An 18162-nucleotide genomic window follows, 5' to 3' on the forward strand; every position below is an offset into this window, starting at 1 on the left:
GAGGTACAGCTGTGATCTTGGTGCAAACTTGAGCTGTGTATCTTGAGCCAGCTGTTATCTTGAGCTGTTATCTTAGCACAGCTGTTATCTTGAGCTTGGAGGCTGTTATCTTGAGCTTGAGGTGCAGCTGTTAGAGCTTGAGGCAGCTGTTATCTTGAGCTTGAGGAGCTGTTACTTTGTTGCTGTTATCTTGAACTTTAGCTGTTATCTTGAGCTTGAGGTGCGGCTGTTATCTTGCGCTTGAGGTGCTGCTGTTATCTTGAAGCGAGGTACAGCTGTATCTTGAGCGAGGTGCAGCTGTTATCTTGAGCTTGAGGTGCAGCTGTTATCTTGAGCTTGAGGTGCAGCTGTTATCTTGAGCGAGGTACAGCTGTTATCTTGAGCGAGGTGCAGCTGTTATCTTGAGCTTGAGTGCAGCTGTTATCTTGAATTGAGGCGCAGCTCTTATCTTGAGCGAGGTGTTATCTTGAGCTTGAGGTGCGGCTGTTATCTTGAGCTTGAGGTGTGCTGCTGTTATCTTGAACTTGAGGTGCAGCTGTTATCTTGAGCTTGAGGTGCAGCTGTTATCTTGAGCTTGAGGTGCAGCTGTTATCTTGAGCTTGAGGTGCAGCTGTTATCTTGAGCTTTGTTATCTTGAGGTGCTGCTGTTATCTTGAGCTTGAACTGCAGCTGTTATCTCTGAACTTGAGGTGCAGCTGTTATCTTGAGCTTGTACAGCTGTTATTGAGGTACAGCTGTTATCTGAGCAGGTACAGCTGTTATCTTGAGCTAGAGGTGCAGCTGTTATCTTGAACTAGAGGTGCAGCTGTTATCTTGAACTCAGCTGTAATCTTGAGCTAGAGGTGCAGCTGTTATCTTGAGCTTGAGGTACAGCTGTTATCTTGAGCTTGAGGTACAGCTGTTATCTTGAGCTAAAGGTACAGCTGTTATCTTGAGCTAGAGGTGCAGCTGTTATCTTGAGCTAGAGGTGCAGCTGTTATCTTGAGCTAGAGGTGCAGCTGTTATCTTGAGCACACTGTACAGAATACTGTTGTCATGAACGTGTCATCACCTTCCAGTGTGGACTTATTGGCTTTAAAAGGTTGTATGAGGTAGGTCAAGCTAGGCAGCTCCGCCACGACTGTCAAAGACGGCCACAGGGCCATCGTGGCCACGTCTCCACTGTCACAAGGCTTGGCCAGTCCAAGTGGCCAGGTCATCTGTGGCAAATACCGGACCGGTCCAGGTGGCTAGGTCTCTAGTAGCACCAGACCTGGCCAATCCAGATGGCCAGGTCAATAGTGACACGAGACCTGGTCAAACTGACCACTGCTGCTTGCTCACACAACACAAATCCACACATGACGTGGGATGTGTGTACTTCTGGCTACACCCAGCCACCAGGTGCTAGGCTACACCCAGCCACCAGGTGCTAGGCTACACCCAGCCACCAGGTGCCAGGCCACACCCTGCAACCAGCCCAGCACCTGTGGTTCACCTCGTCACGACAGTACCTGGGACGGCCATCCATAATGAACTAATCACTTCACCTGTAATAAGTCCTCAAAGCCATTATTGTATGTTTACATTAGTGAGTGAAATACATCGGTATCGGAGGTCGAATCCAGTACTGTTAAGCCGCCGGTTCGAGCCCCGGTACTGGGATGGTTCGAGCCCCGGTACTGGGATATTTCAGTGGCATTAATACACTGTCAATATATATCTACTTTTGCATTGTTTACTTTTGTTTACTTTTATTTTCTCTACTGTCGTGACCAGTAGATTACGTTCATGTCCCGAGGATGAACTCATTACCCAGTGTCACTAAAGACCACGTCCTGTGGCCTAGTTCATCAGCCTGTGTCCCAAGACTTTGTTCAACGTCCAGTGTTCCAAAGCCTAGGTCTACACCTTCCATCACAGACTTTAATCAAAGTCCTAGAAATTTGTCCATAGTTGTACTTCTTAAAGGCTTTGTGCCTACAGCTTTACAGGTGCTAAATTTGTAACTGAATCTATAAATCGTTGAGTGACTTGAGGAGACCTTATACTTTGTTGGCTCGCTGCTGACTGTATGCTGCTACCTGGGAGTGTTACAAGTACCTGGTGGTATACTGGACATACCCTGGTACCTGGTGGCTTACATGTAGTGTACTGGTACCTGATTTACCCTGATAACCCTGGTAGTTTACCAGTGCGTGATGGAGCATCTACGCCTGGTGGTGTGTGAGCGGGATAGCCAGGTGGGCGGTGGAGCCGGTCCGGCAGCTGGGCCTCACACTAACCCTTGTCTCTCTCCCCCGGTCCCAGGCACTCGTGCGACGGGCTGGATTTTAGGTAAATATACCACCACGTTCTTCTTCCTCCTCCTCCCTCACCCTGTTGACGCCTCAACCTTAGCAGTCACCACCGCGCCTCGCCATGGTGATGTCCTCGCCTCGCCATGGTGATGTCCTCGCCTCGCCATGGTGATGTCCTCGCCTCACCATGGTGATGTCCTCAACTCGCCATGGTGATGTCCTCGCCTCACCATGGTGATGTCTTCGCCTCGCCATGGTGATGCCCTCGCCTCACCATGGTGATGTCCTCGCCTCCCCATGGTGATGTCTCGCCTCACCATAGTACTGGCCGTGCCTCACCATGGTACTGGCCGTGCCTCACCCTGGTACTGGCCGTGCCTCCCCATGGTGATGTCTCGCCTCACCATGGTGCTGGCCGTGCCTCACCATGGTACTGGCCGTGCCTCACCATGGTGCTGGCCGTGCCTCACCATAGTACTGGCCGTGCCTCACCATGGTACTGGCCGTGCCTCACCATGGTACTGGCCGTGCCTCATGGTGACGCCACACTATGAGACTTCATCAAGCTGACGCTCACGCCTCACCACTGTAACTCTCGTTCACCGTGTTATGTATTGTGACCATCACCATAGACTCACCATTATGGCACTTGAGTCCTACCATTGTGGTGTTCACACTTCGGCATACTGAGATCTGTACCTCGTGATGGTGACTTATGCCTCATAATGGTGATTTATGCCTCATGGTGTTGTCTGTACCTCATGGTGGTGACTTATGCCTCATGATGGTGTTGTCTGTACCTCATGGTGGTGACTTATGCCTCATGATGGTGTTGTCTGTACCTTATGGTGGTGACTTATGCCTCATCATGGTGTTGTCTGTACCTCATCATGGTGATTTATGCCACACCATGGTGTTGTCTGTACCTCATGGTGGTGACTTATGTCTCATCATGGTGTTGTCTGTACCTTATGGTGGTGACTTATGCCTCATCATGGTGTTGTCTGTACCTTATGGTGGTGACTTATGCCTCATCATGGTGTTGTCTGTACCTCATGGTGGTGACTTATGCCTCATCATGGTGTTGTCTGTACCTCATGGTGGTGACTTATGCCTCATCATGGTGTTGTCTGTACCTCATGATGGTGATTTATGCCACACCATGGTGTTGTCTGTACCTCATGGTGGTGACTTATGTCTCATCATGGTGTTGTTCGTACCTTTTATGGTGGTGACTTATGCCTCATCATGGTGTTGTCTGTACCTTATGCTGTACCTTTTACTTATGTGGTGACTTATGCCTCATCATGGTGTTGTCTGTACCTCATGGTGGTGACTTATGCCTCATCATGGTGTTGTCTGTACCTCATGGTGGTGACTTATGCCTCATCATGGTGTTGTCTGTACCTCATGGTGGTGACTTATGCCTCATGATGGTGTTGTCTGTACCTCATGGTGGTGATTATGCCTCACATGGTGTTGTCTGTTCCTCATGGTGGTGACTTATGCCTCATGATCATGGTGTGACTTATGCTTCATGGTGTTGTCTGTACCTCATGGTGGTGACTTATGCCTCATGATGGTGTTGTCTGTACCTCATGGTGGTGACTTATGCCTCATGATGGTGTTGTCTGTACCTCATGGTGGTGACTTATGCCTCATCATGGTGTTGTCTGTACCTCATGTACCTCATCCGTTGCTGTGCTCAGTCCTCCTCACTGTGAGCCTTAAGAGTGTGGCAGAGGAGACACGCCTGAGTTACCAGTATGAGGGTAGAGTCTTACAGAGTGACGCCTGAGTCTTACAGTGTGACGCCTGAGTCTTACAGTGTGACGCCTGAGTCTTACAGTGTGACGCCTGAGTCTTACAGTGTGACGCCTGAGTCTCACCAGTGTGACGCCTGAGTCTCACCAGTGTGACGCCTGAGTCTCACCAGTGTGACGCCTGAGTCTCACCAGTGTGACGCCTGAGTCTCACCAGTGTGACGCCTGAGTCTCACCAGTGTGACGCCTGGGTCTCACCACCTCGTGTGACGCTGTGACACCAGTGTGACGTCCTGAGCACTCCCCACCATCTCTCATGACGCCTGAGTCTCACCAGTGTGACGCCTGAGTCTCACCAGTGTGACGCCTGAGTCTCACCAGTGTGACACACTCGTGTGTTTGTTAACTGCTTCTCACCATCACCTGCTGGCTTTGTTCCTCACTCCTGTCTCCTCCTTACGTCCCTTATTCACTCCCCTTTTCTCCCTCCCTCCTTCACTCATTCATTATCCCCTTTCCACCTTTTACTTATCTACTCTCCCTTTTTCTAACTCTTCCATTCACTTCCCTCATTCCATCCTTTTTCATTCATTGCTGTACTTCAATATTTTAACCCCTTTTCTATCTCTCATCTTCACTTTCCTTCCGTCTCCTCATTTTCACCCTGAGTTTTCCTCGTCCCGCCTCACATCTCCTGTATTTCCCTACTTGCTTGTCCGGAAAGTTTGCCAGTTTCCCTTATCAATTCACTACCTCCTGTATTTTCGTTGCCTTTTTGACACATCCTTGTCCTTCTTAAACTCCTTTTGCCTAAGTATTATTTCCCTGACCATAGGCCGACCTCCGATTTTTTCTTCCCGAATGTTTCACGGAAGTCTTAATTTTCTGGGGGAAATTTTTGTATTGGGTTTTACACGAGTCTGTCCAGGGTGTAGAATGGCCTCAGTTCCTTGTTTGTTTTTTTGTGAGAAGAAGAATGAGTTACTAATGTAGTTCAGGCTGACCCAACATGACCTAGCCTGTTTAGTAATGCATATAGTAATCATCACACGTTGTCTATTCATTTAACCTAACATATTCCAGAAACATTCAGGGGAAAAAAAATTCTTGAGTCTATCTTCCTGTTGTGGTGAGCGTCCGTTTTCTGTGACGTCCCCCAGCAGGGCTGAACGCACTGTCGACAACTTAACAAAAAAAATTTAATACCACTTCATTTTGCAATTGAACTTGTAATATATAAAAAGATAAATAAAAATAACCTCTTTATAATCTATTAACTACAGTAAACTACAGTATATTCCGTATTTTATTTCTTTTTTTCTATCATTTTTTTTCTTTTGCGAGAAGCTTTCTTTTGTTTTTCTAAGTTATTATTTATTTTTTATGATAAACTCGTCATCCACAGCCTTCCACATCCATCCACAGCCTCCTACACTATCCACACCATATGCTCCCCTTTCTACACCACAGTTGCCCTCTACATTCACTCCCACCCCCTATACACTCACCCCCACCCCCTCTACACTCCCCCACCCCACACCCCCACCCCCACCCCCACACGCCCAACCCCCCCCACCTCCCCACACCAACCCCAACCCCCCACACCCCAACCCCACCATCCACACCAACCCCACCCCCACACCCAACCCCACCCCCACCACCCCACCCCAACCCCCCCCACCCCCACACCCCACCCCACCACCCCACACACCCACACACCCCACCCCCACCCACCCCACACCTCACCCCACCCCACACTCCACCCCCACCCACACCTCACCCCCACCCCCACACTCACCCACCCCCCCACCCCCACACCCCACCCCCACCTCCCCCACCCCACCCCCACACCCCACCCCACCCCCCACCCCACCCCCACCCCCACCCCACACTCACACCACCCCCCACCCCCACACTCCACCCCCCACCACCACCCACCCCACCCCACACTCCCCCACCCCCCACACTCACCCCCACCTCCCCACACCCACCCCACCCCTCCCCACCCCACCCCATCCTCTCCCCCAACCCCACCCCACCCCCCCCGTAACCCCCCCCACACCAACCCAACCCCCCCCCCACCACCCCCACCCCACCCCCCCCCCCCCACACCAACCCCAACCCCACACCCCACCCCACCCCCCCACACCTCACCCCACCCCCCACACTCACCCCACCCCCACCCCCCCACCCCTCTACACCACACCCACCCCCCACCCCCTCACCCACCCCACCCCCCCACCCACCCCACCCCAACCCCACACCACCCCACCCCACACACTCACCCCCCCACACCCCCACCCCCCACCTCCACCCCCACCCCCCCACACTCACCCCACCCCCCCACCTCCACCCCCACCCCCACCCCCCCCATCCCCCCCCCACTCACCCCCACCACCCCCCCCTACCCACCCCACCCCACACTCACCCCCACCCACCCACACCCCACACCCCACCCCACATTCACCCCACCTCTTCACCTCACTCCCCCCCACACCTCACCCCCACCCCCCCACACCCACAACCCCAACACTCACACCCCCACCCCCCACACCCCACCCCACCCCCACCACCCCACCCCCCACACCCACCCCACCCCCACACCCCCCCACTTCCCACACCCCTCTACCTCACCCCCACACCCACCCCCCCACTCACACTCACCCCACCCTCTACACTCACCCTCACCCCACCCTCTCACTTCACACCCCCCCACCCCCCACACTCACCCCACCCCTCTACACTCACCCCCACCCCCCTCCACACTCACCCCACCCTCTACACGTCTGATGTAACACCCCAAGTTATAAAAGCATAAACAATAATAAGTTCAGCGCCTTTTTTCCCCCCAACTAGTAAATAACTATTAAGTTGAGCATAAACAATAATAAGTTCAGCGCCTTTTTTCCCCCCAACTAGTAAATAACTATTAAGTTGAGCATGTTGAGGTGTTGACAGTGTGGTCCTGTGTTGTCCTGGGACCACACTGTCGAGGAGATGTAACTAATATAAGCCCCGTCCTCAAGAGCTTAATGATTCATAATAAATTACAGTAATAATTTAAAAGACATTCATATACTGTAGTGATGTTGTCATGCAGTGATAAGTTGTTTACCCTCAACCCTCACGTTTTGTTTGTTTGTTATTAGAATTTATTTATTGTTTACATGTGTTGTGGTTTTTTTTTTCATTATATTCTAACCAGTTGACAATTTATAATTAACACTTAAATTATTCCAACACAACTTTTGTATGCATGTGATTTTTACGTGTAACATATATATATACCTGTGTATATATTTGTTTTACAGTGGTACAATATGTCTTCAGTTACCCTACCTAATGGCCTGTATCTTGCAGCCACTCCGTGTCCTAAACCCTCCCATGTGTCCTGAAGTGTCCACCAAGTGTCTTAGAGCTCTATCTCATGTCTTATTGCCCCGCTGTGTATCCTAGGACCCTACAATATGTCCTTAGACCACACCATATGTTTTAAGACCCACTCATGTGTCCTAGATTCCCTATCATGTCTCGTTAAGCCTCACCATGTGTCCAACAGTTCCACTATGTGTCTTGAGCCCCGCCGTATGTTATAGGGTGTCTCCTTCCCCAGCATATGTCCCAGAGCACTATCATGTGTCCTCGAGCCCTACCATGTGTCCTCGAGCCCTACCATGTGTCCTAGGACCCTGTCATATGTCCTAGAGTTCCCTGTGTTTTAAAAAATCCCATCGTGCCCTAGAACCCCAGCCTACAGTACCCCGTGTGTCTTAGAGTCCTGTGTCATGTTTACGATCCTTCACTGTTACCAGCAGAGGCTCGTACTGATGAGGTTGTCGCTTTTTACTTTTTATGTTCAAGCTTCCTCACCCCAGATCACGCGTTACCTGCACCCTGAAACATGGCTACCGTCACTCACCTCCCTACCCGACCGACTGTCCTCCGTTCACTTGGTCCCAGTCACACTCTCCCCGTCACGTACTTCCCCTCACAAGTTTCCCCTTCAGAGGCCAGTGGTGGGAGTCATTTGGGTGAGAGGAGGTGTTGTGAGACGAGCACCTGGCTCCTCTCCCACCCAACCCCACTGGTGTAGGCCCCGCCCTCCCACCCACTGATCATGTCCTCCCCCACTGCAACAACTGCCCACTGTAATAACAACTAGAAGAGCTGATGAAGGGCCGAAAAACACCACAAACATTAGCAGGCGCCTCTGTTGTCAGAACTGAAGAGTCCCCGTATTGGTTAACGCCCGCACCTCCTGGAGGTCCCAATACCTCCGGATCTTTAATTTGTGTCTGAGGGCGTTGTAGTAGTTCATATGTCCCTGTTTCATGTATCATGTGTAAAGCCCTCAGCTGTGTTACTTGCCCCTTACCGTGTAAACAATAAGGAACAATATAATGTGTTGTGAGACGTGTCTTTGATTCCTGGCTTGAGGGAGGCCGCTGGGTTGCGTTTAACTGCGACACTAAAAGCGCTGCTCCAGTGTCAGCGGCTGTGCAAGTTGTGTATACTTGCTGGTCGGTGATGCTGGTGGAGTGTGGCGGCCGCAGTGGTACAGGTGGTGACGGTGCTGGGTGGTGTTGCCCGGCGCGGGGCGGCCCACCCTCCAGAAACACCTCTGGCTGCCTCGACCACCCGTCTTTAAGGCGGTAACAGTGTGGTTTCCACAGTCGATAACCAGGAGGACGTCCAGGGTCGGGCGGCAGCCTCCACACCGTCACCCTGTACCGTCCCACCCATCCCCGCCCACTGGCTGGCTCCCAGCCTCACTCATCAGGCCCACTCACCTCCACCCTCACCTCCACCCTCATGGTCCACTCACCAGCAGCCCCTGTTCTTGTTGGTCCGCCCACAAGGCCTCGCCGGTTACCCAGATTGTTTCACTTGACCAAACTTACTAATGTGTTAAAATGACTCCCTGAGGACAGCAGTAGTGAGGCGGTATTAGTCCACACCTTCCCTCCGCCGGTAGTTATCTGTCGTCACTTGTGTCTGCGACCCCCCCACACTCGCCATACCCATCACCTGAATATACCCACGTCAAGTCGAACACCCATGATACCTTGGATACCCACATCCCATTCCATCGCCACGCCCCTACCCCTTGCATGACCCCTCCTACAACTGCGTCCATTTCGACAGCCATATTCCTCTCATGCCCCTCGACACTCACGTCCTCTTCACACTGGTGTTCTCGTCTCCCCCTCGACACCTGTTTCGTTTCTGTCTTGTTTTCATCCGCGTCACCCTCGCCATCTCCATCCCTCTTCTCCCACACCTCACTTTACTCCCCATGCTCGCGCGGCACCCATGTCTATATGGCACCTATATCTATCTTTCACCCATGTCTACCTGGCACCCTTATCCACCACGCTCCCACTTCCAATTAACGCCTATGTCCACCTTACACCTTTGTGTACCTGGCACCCATATCCATAAATGCATCCTGATCCACCTCATTTCCATATCCACTTAGCACCCGCTTATCTGGCACCCATATCCACCTGGGACCTTTAACCTTCCAGCCACTCCTGATAGCATTACTCAGGCGTACTCTTAACCTGTGTGTACCTGCCCACACAGGTCCTACTCGCCCACACAGGTCATGGCACCACCTCCAAACGTAAAAGACGTAGAGGCCAGGGTGTGTGTTGGGCCCAGCACGTGTCTGCCTCATACTCGAGTGTTGACGGTCACAGATCATCCTTTGGTCGCATGCGTCTTGTGGGAGTCTCTCCCCCTCTTCCTGCACCGCCTGCCCCCGCCCACTCTGCTTCCACCCACCGTCCCACTCACTCTAGTGCTGTCTCCACCCACCGTCCCCTCCACTCTAGGACTGTCTCCACCCACCGTCCCACCCACTCAAGTGCTGTCTCCACCCACCGTCCACCCGCTCTGGGGCTGTCTCCACCCACTGTCCCCTCCACTCTAGGGGCTGTCTCCATCCATCGTCCCACCCACTGTGGGCTGTCTCCACCTCCTCTCCACCCACTCTGGGCTGTCTCCACCTACTTCTCCACCCACTCTGGGGCTGCTCCACCTACCTCTCCACCCACTCTAGGTGCTGGCTTCCCTGCCTCCCCCCCACCCACTCTTATATTACTTCCATCAAGCTAGAACTACTTCCACTCTTACACCCACTACACTAGCTATCTCCCCTGTTACACCCACTACACTAGACTATCTCCCCTGTTACACCCACTACACTAGACTATCTCCCTGTTACCCACTACTGACTATCCCCCCCTGTTACACCACTACACTAGACTATATCTCCCCTGTTACACCCACTACTATCTCCCTGTTACACCCACTACACCTATCTCCCCTGTTACACCCACTACTAGACTATCTCCCCGTTACACCCACACTACTAAGACTATCCCCCCTGTTACACCCACTACATAGACTATCTCCCCTGTTACACCCACTACTGCTAGACTATCTCCCCTGTTACACCCACTACCTGACTATCTCCCCTGTTACACCCACTGCCAGACTATCCCCCACCCACTGCACTAGACTATCTCCCCTTGCACACCCACTACACTGACCATCTCCCCATGCACTCCCCTGTTATCCCCCCTGTTACACCCACTACACTAGACTATCTCCCTGTTACACACTGGACTATCTCCTGTTACACCCACTACACTGACTATATCTCCCCTGTTACACCCCTCACACAGACTCTCCCCTGTTACACCCACTACACTAGACTATCTCCCCTGTTACACCCACTACACTCTCCCCCTGTTTACACCTATCTCCCTTTTACACCCACTACACTGGACTATCTCCCCTGTTACCCACTCACACTATCTCCCCTGTTACACCCCTGCTATCTCCCTGTTACACCCACTACACTAGACTATCTTTGTCACCCCACTAGACTATCTCCCCTGTTACACCCACTACACAGACTATCTCCCCTTTTACACCCACAATACTAGACTATTCCTGTTACACCCACTACACTCTATCTCCCTGTTGCCCCACTACACTAGACTATCTCCCCCTGTTACACCCACTACACCTAGACTATCTCCCCTGTTACACCCACTACTACTATCCCTGTTACCGACTATCCCCCTGTTACCCCACTAAAGACTATCCCCTGTTACACCCACCAGACTATCCCCCTGTTACACCCACACACTATATTCCCCTTATCTCCTGTTGCACCCACTACTGGACTATCCCCTGTTACCCACTACTAAAGACTAGTGCCCACTACATGGCTTCACCCTGTTACACCCGCTACACCTAGACTACTCCCCCCTGTTACACCCACTACACTAGACTATCCCCTGTTACACCCACTACACTAGACTATCTCCCTGTTACACTGACTATCTCCTTGTTACACCCACTACATAAAGACTATCCCCCCTGTTACACCACTACACTAGACTATCTCCCCCCTGTTACACCCACTACACTAGACTATCTCCCCCTGTTACACCCACTACTAAAGACTATTTCCCCCGCCCCTCCCCTTCTATAACTGCTGCTACCCACCACCCCATCCCACTTAGGAATACCGCCCCACCCCCCAAAGCATAGAATGACCCCACTCCCTTGCCCCTCGGCCCCGCACTGACCCTGCCTGCCTGCCCCACTCCAGGTGTTACGTGAGAACCTCCATCAAGGAACAGGTATGGTTGGTAGGCTTGTGAGGAGTGTGTGTGAGGGTCGGTGATGATGGGTGGGCCGAGAGTGTAGTGGACGTGTGGGGCCGGGCCAGAGGGGGTGGTGTGGGTGGGCCAGGGGGTGGTGTGGGCGGGCCAGGGGGGCAACACTCGGCCTCCTCCCTCACTGGTCACGCCACAGCTGCGACAGGACACGCTTATCCCACAACCGGCAGCGATGGAATGGATTTCAATGTCTTACTTTATCTTGTTTTTTAGCTGTAGCTTGAAGAGGCAGCGTGACAGTATGAGTGAGTGTAGTGTAGGGTGCGAGCGGTGGAGGGCCCCCGACCACCACCGCCAAGACGGCCACCCATGGCCCACCCTCAGTAACGCGCCTTTTGGCAGCTTGCAGAAGCAAGTGTCGATCATGAGCATGAACCTGAGCGCCAAGATCGATGAGATCCAGTGTCACCAGCACGCCGACACCAGCGCCGCCCTCCACGCCATCAGGTGTGTCCTCCTGCTGACCTGTGTTATGCCCCAACCCAACCCACCCGGTCTCTCCTGAGGCAGAGAGGTCGGGTACAGATCACCAGAAGACGGGGTCAAGGGAGACAAGTCAACTGGTCCTCCTGCTGACCTGTCCACCTTGACCTACACTCTCCCCCTCCCCCTCCCACCCACCGCACACAATATGTATTAGTACTAATGATAATAATGACATAAGGTAACAGTGCTCACATGGTGGAAGAAAAAATAATGGTAGTGTGTCGTATAGTGATAATGAAATACCTCAATAATAATAATAATAATAATAATAATAATAATAATAATAATAATAATAGTAGTTTGCTGGGTGGAAGGGCTTGGTTAACCTCGTGATCTGTGCTGTTCCCGTTGGTCAGGTCGCAGCTACAGGAGCTAACGAAGAGCGTGGAGAGCTGCCAGAGCGAGGTGGTCGAGGTGAAGCGGGACATGGTGGCCATCAAGCACGAGATCGACACCCTGCAGGCGGCCAAGGAGGAGATAGAGGAGCTGAGAGACGCCGTCGACAGGCTGGAGGAACAGACACGTCGCCGGAAGATTCGCCTTCTAGAGCAGGTAAACTAGAGGCCCTTCACCTGTTGGCATGGCTGAGACACCCCCGCTAGGGAGTGTCAGGTTGTTATGGGGTAATACTCCAGCGGGGGGGGTGCTGCTTGACCTCCAACAAGGGGAAACTACTCTGTCAGGCATCCAAATCCCACTTATTTGCTCGACGGTTTACACGAGTTCAACAATGATCTAAAGTTTTCCTTGTCTCGTGTGTGTGTGTGTGTGTGTGTGTGAACGAACTGTTACGGGCGTTAATTGTTGTAGTGCGTAACCTTGACTTATGATTTATAATATTATCTCTATAAAGTTGTTCATACATTTATATTACTTTTTTGTTTAATTTTCTCATTATATATATTTTTGTCCTGTAATGTTGTTGCATTTGTATGACTTGTAATCCAATTTTTATATTTATTTTTTGTTTGGTCTTTTAATTAAAATTTTCAATGAATTGTTATATTCTTCAATAAAGCTCTTGATGTTCACTGTATTGTTTGTGTATGTGTTTTATTATTTATAGCCTTGTTTAATGCTGTCCTCGCACTTGGTGTATGATGTTTACGTTATGGCTGTGAACGCTGTTTTTGTTTTTTTGTTTAAGTGTTATTTATGTCCAATAACTGTCTACTTTTGTTAGGGAAATAAGAGCCGTTTTCACTGCTGCCTTTGTTCGGAACGTTTCAGTCTGCGACGGCTTAGACAAAACTCGTGTTATTTCCCGTAAGCAACTCGGGGAAGAAGCTATTTATATTTCGCATTATGTGTTTATCAGCTATTACTTTATGCATTCTTGTAACACTTAAGTTTTTTTTGTAAAGCATGAACACTGTACTTGTTGGGCGTGACAAATAAACTCTACTCACTGACCATACTCTACAGTGCCTTCATTTTTTGCCTGCACATTATTTTTGCTATGTATTATTTTATGTTATCTGCTACTGAATTGTTTACTTTAAAATAAAATATATATTTTAAGCTACTTTGATATTTTATTTTCTCACCGCATTGAGTCTTGCTTCCTTACTGTGCGATAATTATTTCAACTTTGAATTGTGTTAATAAACTTTTGCTTTTCAAATATGCATCGATTTTTATTTCTTTTTCATCACAGTGTATTCCTCTTGTTACTATGGCTATGTCTTTACTGGGGCTGTCTCTCCCGCATGCCTTCCGTCATATTTATTTATTTGTGACCAATTTTATAACGGCAGAATCAACACCCTAAGACCAAACTCGAGTATGTCTGTCCTAAGTACAGAACACGAGTCCAAGATATATACACAGTATACATTATATACTATAAGCACTCGGGTCACAGTTATACTTCCGAGGTGAACAACATCCCTGAAATATCATATATAGATTCTTGTTTATGTAAGAAAATTGTCTCGAGGAAACAGACAACATCATCAAACCTACAATTTTAATTTTTATTCATTTGTTTTATATATTTTATCTCCAGTGTTCCTCTCTAGCTGTTGTGCTTCTGCTTAAAATATCGGCTGCCGCATGATTTTGTCTTTTTAATCCCAGAAACGTTATATCAACGCTTGCACGCCATTATTACCGTGTTCCTGCCGTGAGTGATGCTTGTGAAGTGTTTTGAAAGATTGTTTGTGATTATTAGTTTGAATTCTGGTATAATTTTCTTGTTTCAGGTACTATTATGTCCTAAAGTTTGTGTCAGGAAATGTGTGTGTGTGTGTTGGGGGAGTGGAGAGAAAACGAAGAAGAAATTGATAAAAAACGGATCTATCTTACGGAAGTTTGAGGGATGACTGGTCTAGTTCTTCTTCAGGAGAACTTAGTCTCTGAAGGTGATTTTTCCTTTTACTTCAGCCGTGTTTTTTTTTTTTCATAATCTACATTTATGATTTAGGAGGCATAGGTGTGTGTGTGTGTGTGTGTGTGTCGCAAGCAGAACACACCCTGACGATACATAAACCAAGCAAAATCCCACCAGACAAAATTCCACCAACAAAAGAATACTATGGACAAAATCCCACCATTTCATTGTTCTCTGAGACATGGATAATGGTACGGTAGGTTCAGGGAGGTGGGGTTTTGTTACTCCAAGCTACCGTATGTTATTATGTGGTCTTCAGCAGACAGGTAAGTCATGAGAGTTTACCAAGTTAGTTATTTACCTTTTATACATTGTGTGTGTTAGTTGAGGTGTCGTTTGTTAGGGTACAAGGTAGTGTTTTATCTCTTCTCTTCGTCTGTAGCGATGACATGTATCAAGTTAAAAATGTTCTGGAGATTATGTTATCAAGAGTACTTTTTATAATTCTCGCACTAAAATGATTAGATTATATTGAGACAAAATAATTCACACAAATATATATATATATATAATTTTGACTATACTTCAGCACTGTTATGCCTTCATGTCAAAGACGAGTAATTCAAGACTCGTGAAATCTTTACCACTAATGATTATCACTCATAAATGAGTCGTATAAAGAGCTTGAGTACTCCAACCCGCCAATTACTGCCAAATTAAAAGGATCAGAATTGCATTACATAAATGTTAATTAAATAATCCCAGGTAATGGTAACTACGTGTGGTGTACTGCGCCAGCCCCTGTACCTCACGCAAACCAGGAGAAGGTTATTAAAGAAAACGATTCTGAACTAGACCATAGAAAACTGGACAGTCTGGGTTTGAAGGGAATACTGAAAGAAGTCATAGTGGGGCAGCAGAGTTTGTAACGGGGTGATTATATGTTCTGAAAATGTGAGATTTGTTGTAATGAGATTATTATTTGTCTTGGGTCGCTATATAACATGTAATGTGAAAAATAGCGGAAAGAATATTAAGTAACCTCTTATTTTTACTGCATTGGGTTGACGACGACAATGCGATATCGTAACCTGAGCAACTTCTCGTGTAGAGGATCACGTACTATATCATAACAGAGACGATATGAGGACACCCAATTTACCCTTAACCTTGCAACATCCTAACTTAGTTCACGAACCCAATGGAAATAATTATATAACCTGATCCAATGTATTACGATCTTTACCGAATATCTATCTATCTATCTATCTGTCTCTCTGTCTATCTATCTATCTATGTTAGGTTTAACGGGGGAAATAGCAGAGCAATATCAGTCTGTGTCACTTCTCTTACACAACTATTTTATCCGTTTTAATAAAAAAAATAAAATAAACTGTCAAAGATGGTGTCGCACCTTTAACACATCCGGTCGTCGAGCCTTACTATATCCGGCCGTCGCGTCGTAGCTGTATCCGGATATCCGGTCATCGCACCTTCACTATATCCGGTCATTGCGCCATAACTATATCCGGTCGTCGCGCCAGAGTTATATCCGGCCATCTCGACTCAACGATATCCTGCCGTCGCGACTCAACAATATCCGGCCGTCGCGACTTAACGATATCCGGCTATGGTTGAAGGACATGGAGCAGTGTGAAGCCGTGATGCTCTAAGCTGAGGGAAAGACGTTAAGCCTTGTGCTGTATGTCTTTGGGGTCACCTGAAGAATCTCCAGCCCAGATTATTCCACCTAAAGATTAACTCCCTAACACTGTTCGGGGAGGTGAGGTTAGTGTTAGGTGGAGATTACTGTTTAAGAAAACCTAAAACCTGATGATTGAAGCAATTAGTTTGTGTATTTTTTATGTATTTAGTTAAGTTATTTGTGTATTTATTTACAGATAACGAGATTGTCATAAAAGCTGTGTAGGTCAGGTAACAATTTCCTCTGGCCCACGAGTACTTGGTATTATTATTATATCAGTGTGGGCCTTGAGTAAATGTAATTTAAGTGATGTGCATTTTATTTGATAAAAAAGAGTAATACAAACCAATTTTTACTTTTACTTCAGTTTTTTAAACAAACTGTTATTTACCCTTTTACAGCGGAAGGTTACCCTAAGCTGAATAAAATCGTCTTGCGGTAGCCAGAATAAAATGGCAAGTGCTTGACACGCGGTGAAAGGGTTAATAGTAAAATAACCTGTAGTTCGTATTGAGTACATGTTCTATTGAAAGGAGTACCAATCCCAACCATGTTATGTGCTGTGCGCGTACACTCTGCACTCACCAACCGGCCCCGATTCTGCCACTGCACACTGTCGTGCGTCAGGTATCCATGTGTATCAGTTGTTACATTATTATAACATTGATATTGATTTCAAGACAAATTATGGCGCCGTCCATTTCTATTACGAAGACAAACGAGAAAGGTTGATAGGGAATACAGTGAGTTTAATAATGATCGGGGTGAAAAATACTTCTTTGTGAGTTTCGAAGCCAGACCAGTATGTTTGATAAGTTCAGAATCTGTCGCAGTGATGAAAGATTACAATATTTGCCGTCACTATACATGTACTGTACACTGCGTGTTGCCTGTTCAACGATGAAAACAGATTTTGACGAAGTTCTCACAGTAATAACCCTCAAGTCCTAAAGTTTGTGTTATCAGTTTGTGTAAGTACAAGTAGGTGTGTTTTTTTAACAAATTTGTAGTTATACATATATCATGATTACAATATGAGGTTTTTCTATAGATAGAGTTAAATTACCTTTAAAGTTATGAACCTGTTCTATTTACTAATCAAATACAGTTCATTCACCCGTAGTAGGAACACACACACACACACACACTATATGGGCCGTCAGAGGGTAAAAATATCTAGAAATGGCCCACTTGCATAAAAGTTTGGCCACCCCTGATTCTCGGAGTCTTTTCGCTTATTATTATTATTATTATTATTATTATTATTATCATTATCATTATTATTACTGCTTAAATAAACTTGCAATGAAAGGTTATTGTCAGGAATAGTGTAAAATATTCCGATCATAGCGTACTGAAGTGACAAAAGTTAATGAAAAACATTGGTGTTGGATAAGGTATTTCCTGGTCAATAAAAAAATACGATAAATTGCATCTTAATCGATTATTTTCAGTTTCATCTGATTAATATTTGTTTATTCCAATTACATGATGGGTTTATATTTAATGACAAAATGCTTATATTATTCACCGCGGGTTTAACTTAATTGAGGTATAATTGAATTCTAAGCAGAGTATTATTAATGTTACTTTTGTGGTTTGGTTCAGGTGAAATATTTTTTTTTTTTATTATGATGTGATTATTTATATTGGGGTGTCATTATACCGGCGGGTTTCAGTTAGTCTGTTTGTGATGAAATTATATTGAGGGATGAGTGAAACCTACTGATCATGATGAGAAATAATGGGAATTATTTTTATTATTAGTTTTATTGTGGTTTGTTTTAATTGTTGTATTACGTGTTTTTAAATTATTAGTGGGTTCAGGTTCATAGTTCATGGTCATTTAGAGAAGACAAGGGTTCAGGTTCAAGGGTTCGGGTTCATAGTTCATGGT

General features: G+C 47.6%; 1 protein-coding gene across 1 annotated transcript in view; it reads left to right on the forward strand.

The window, feature by feature from the left end:
* Nucleotides 1-18162, forward strand: part of LOC121877712 (glucose transporter type 1-like) — a gene marked incomplete in the record, with an annotated part of 252013 nt that overhangs the window by 63850 nt on the left and 170001 nt on the right. The window contains 3 exon segments of the mRNA XM_042383546.1: nt 2290-2316; nt 11956-12189; nt 12585-12780. Coding sequence (XP_042239480.1) covers nt 2290-2316; nt 11956-12189; nt 12585-12780 — 457 coding nt within the window.

Source organism: Homarus americanus, unplaced genomic scaffold (assembly GCF_018991925.1).
Source record: "Homarus americanus isolate GMGI-L3 unplaced genomic scaffold, GMGI_Hamer_2.0 scaffold24523, whole genome shotgun sequence".
Classification (NCBI taxonomy): Eukaryota; Metazoa; Arthropoda; class Malacostraca; order Decapoda; family Nephropidae; genus Homarus; species Homarus americanus.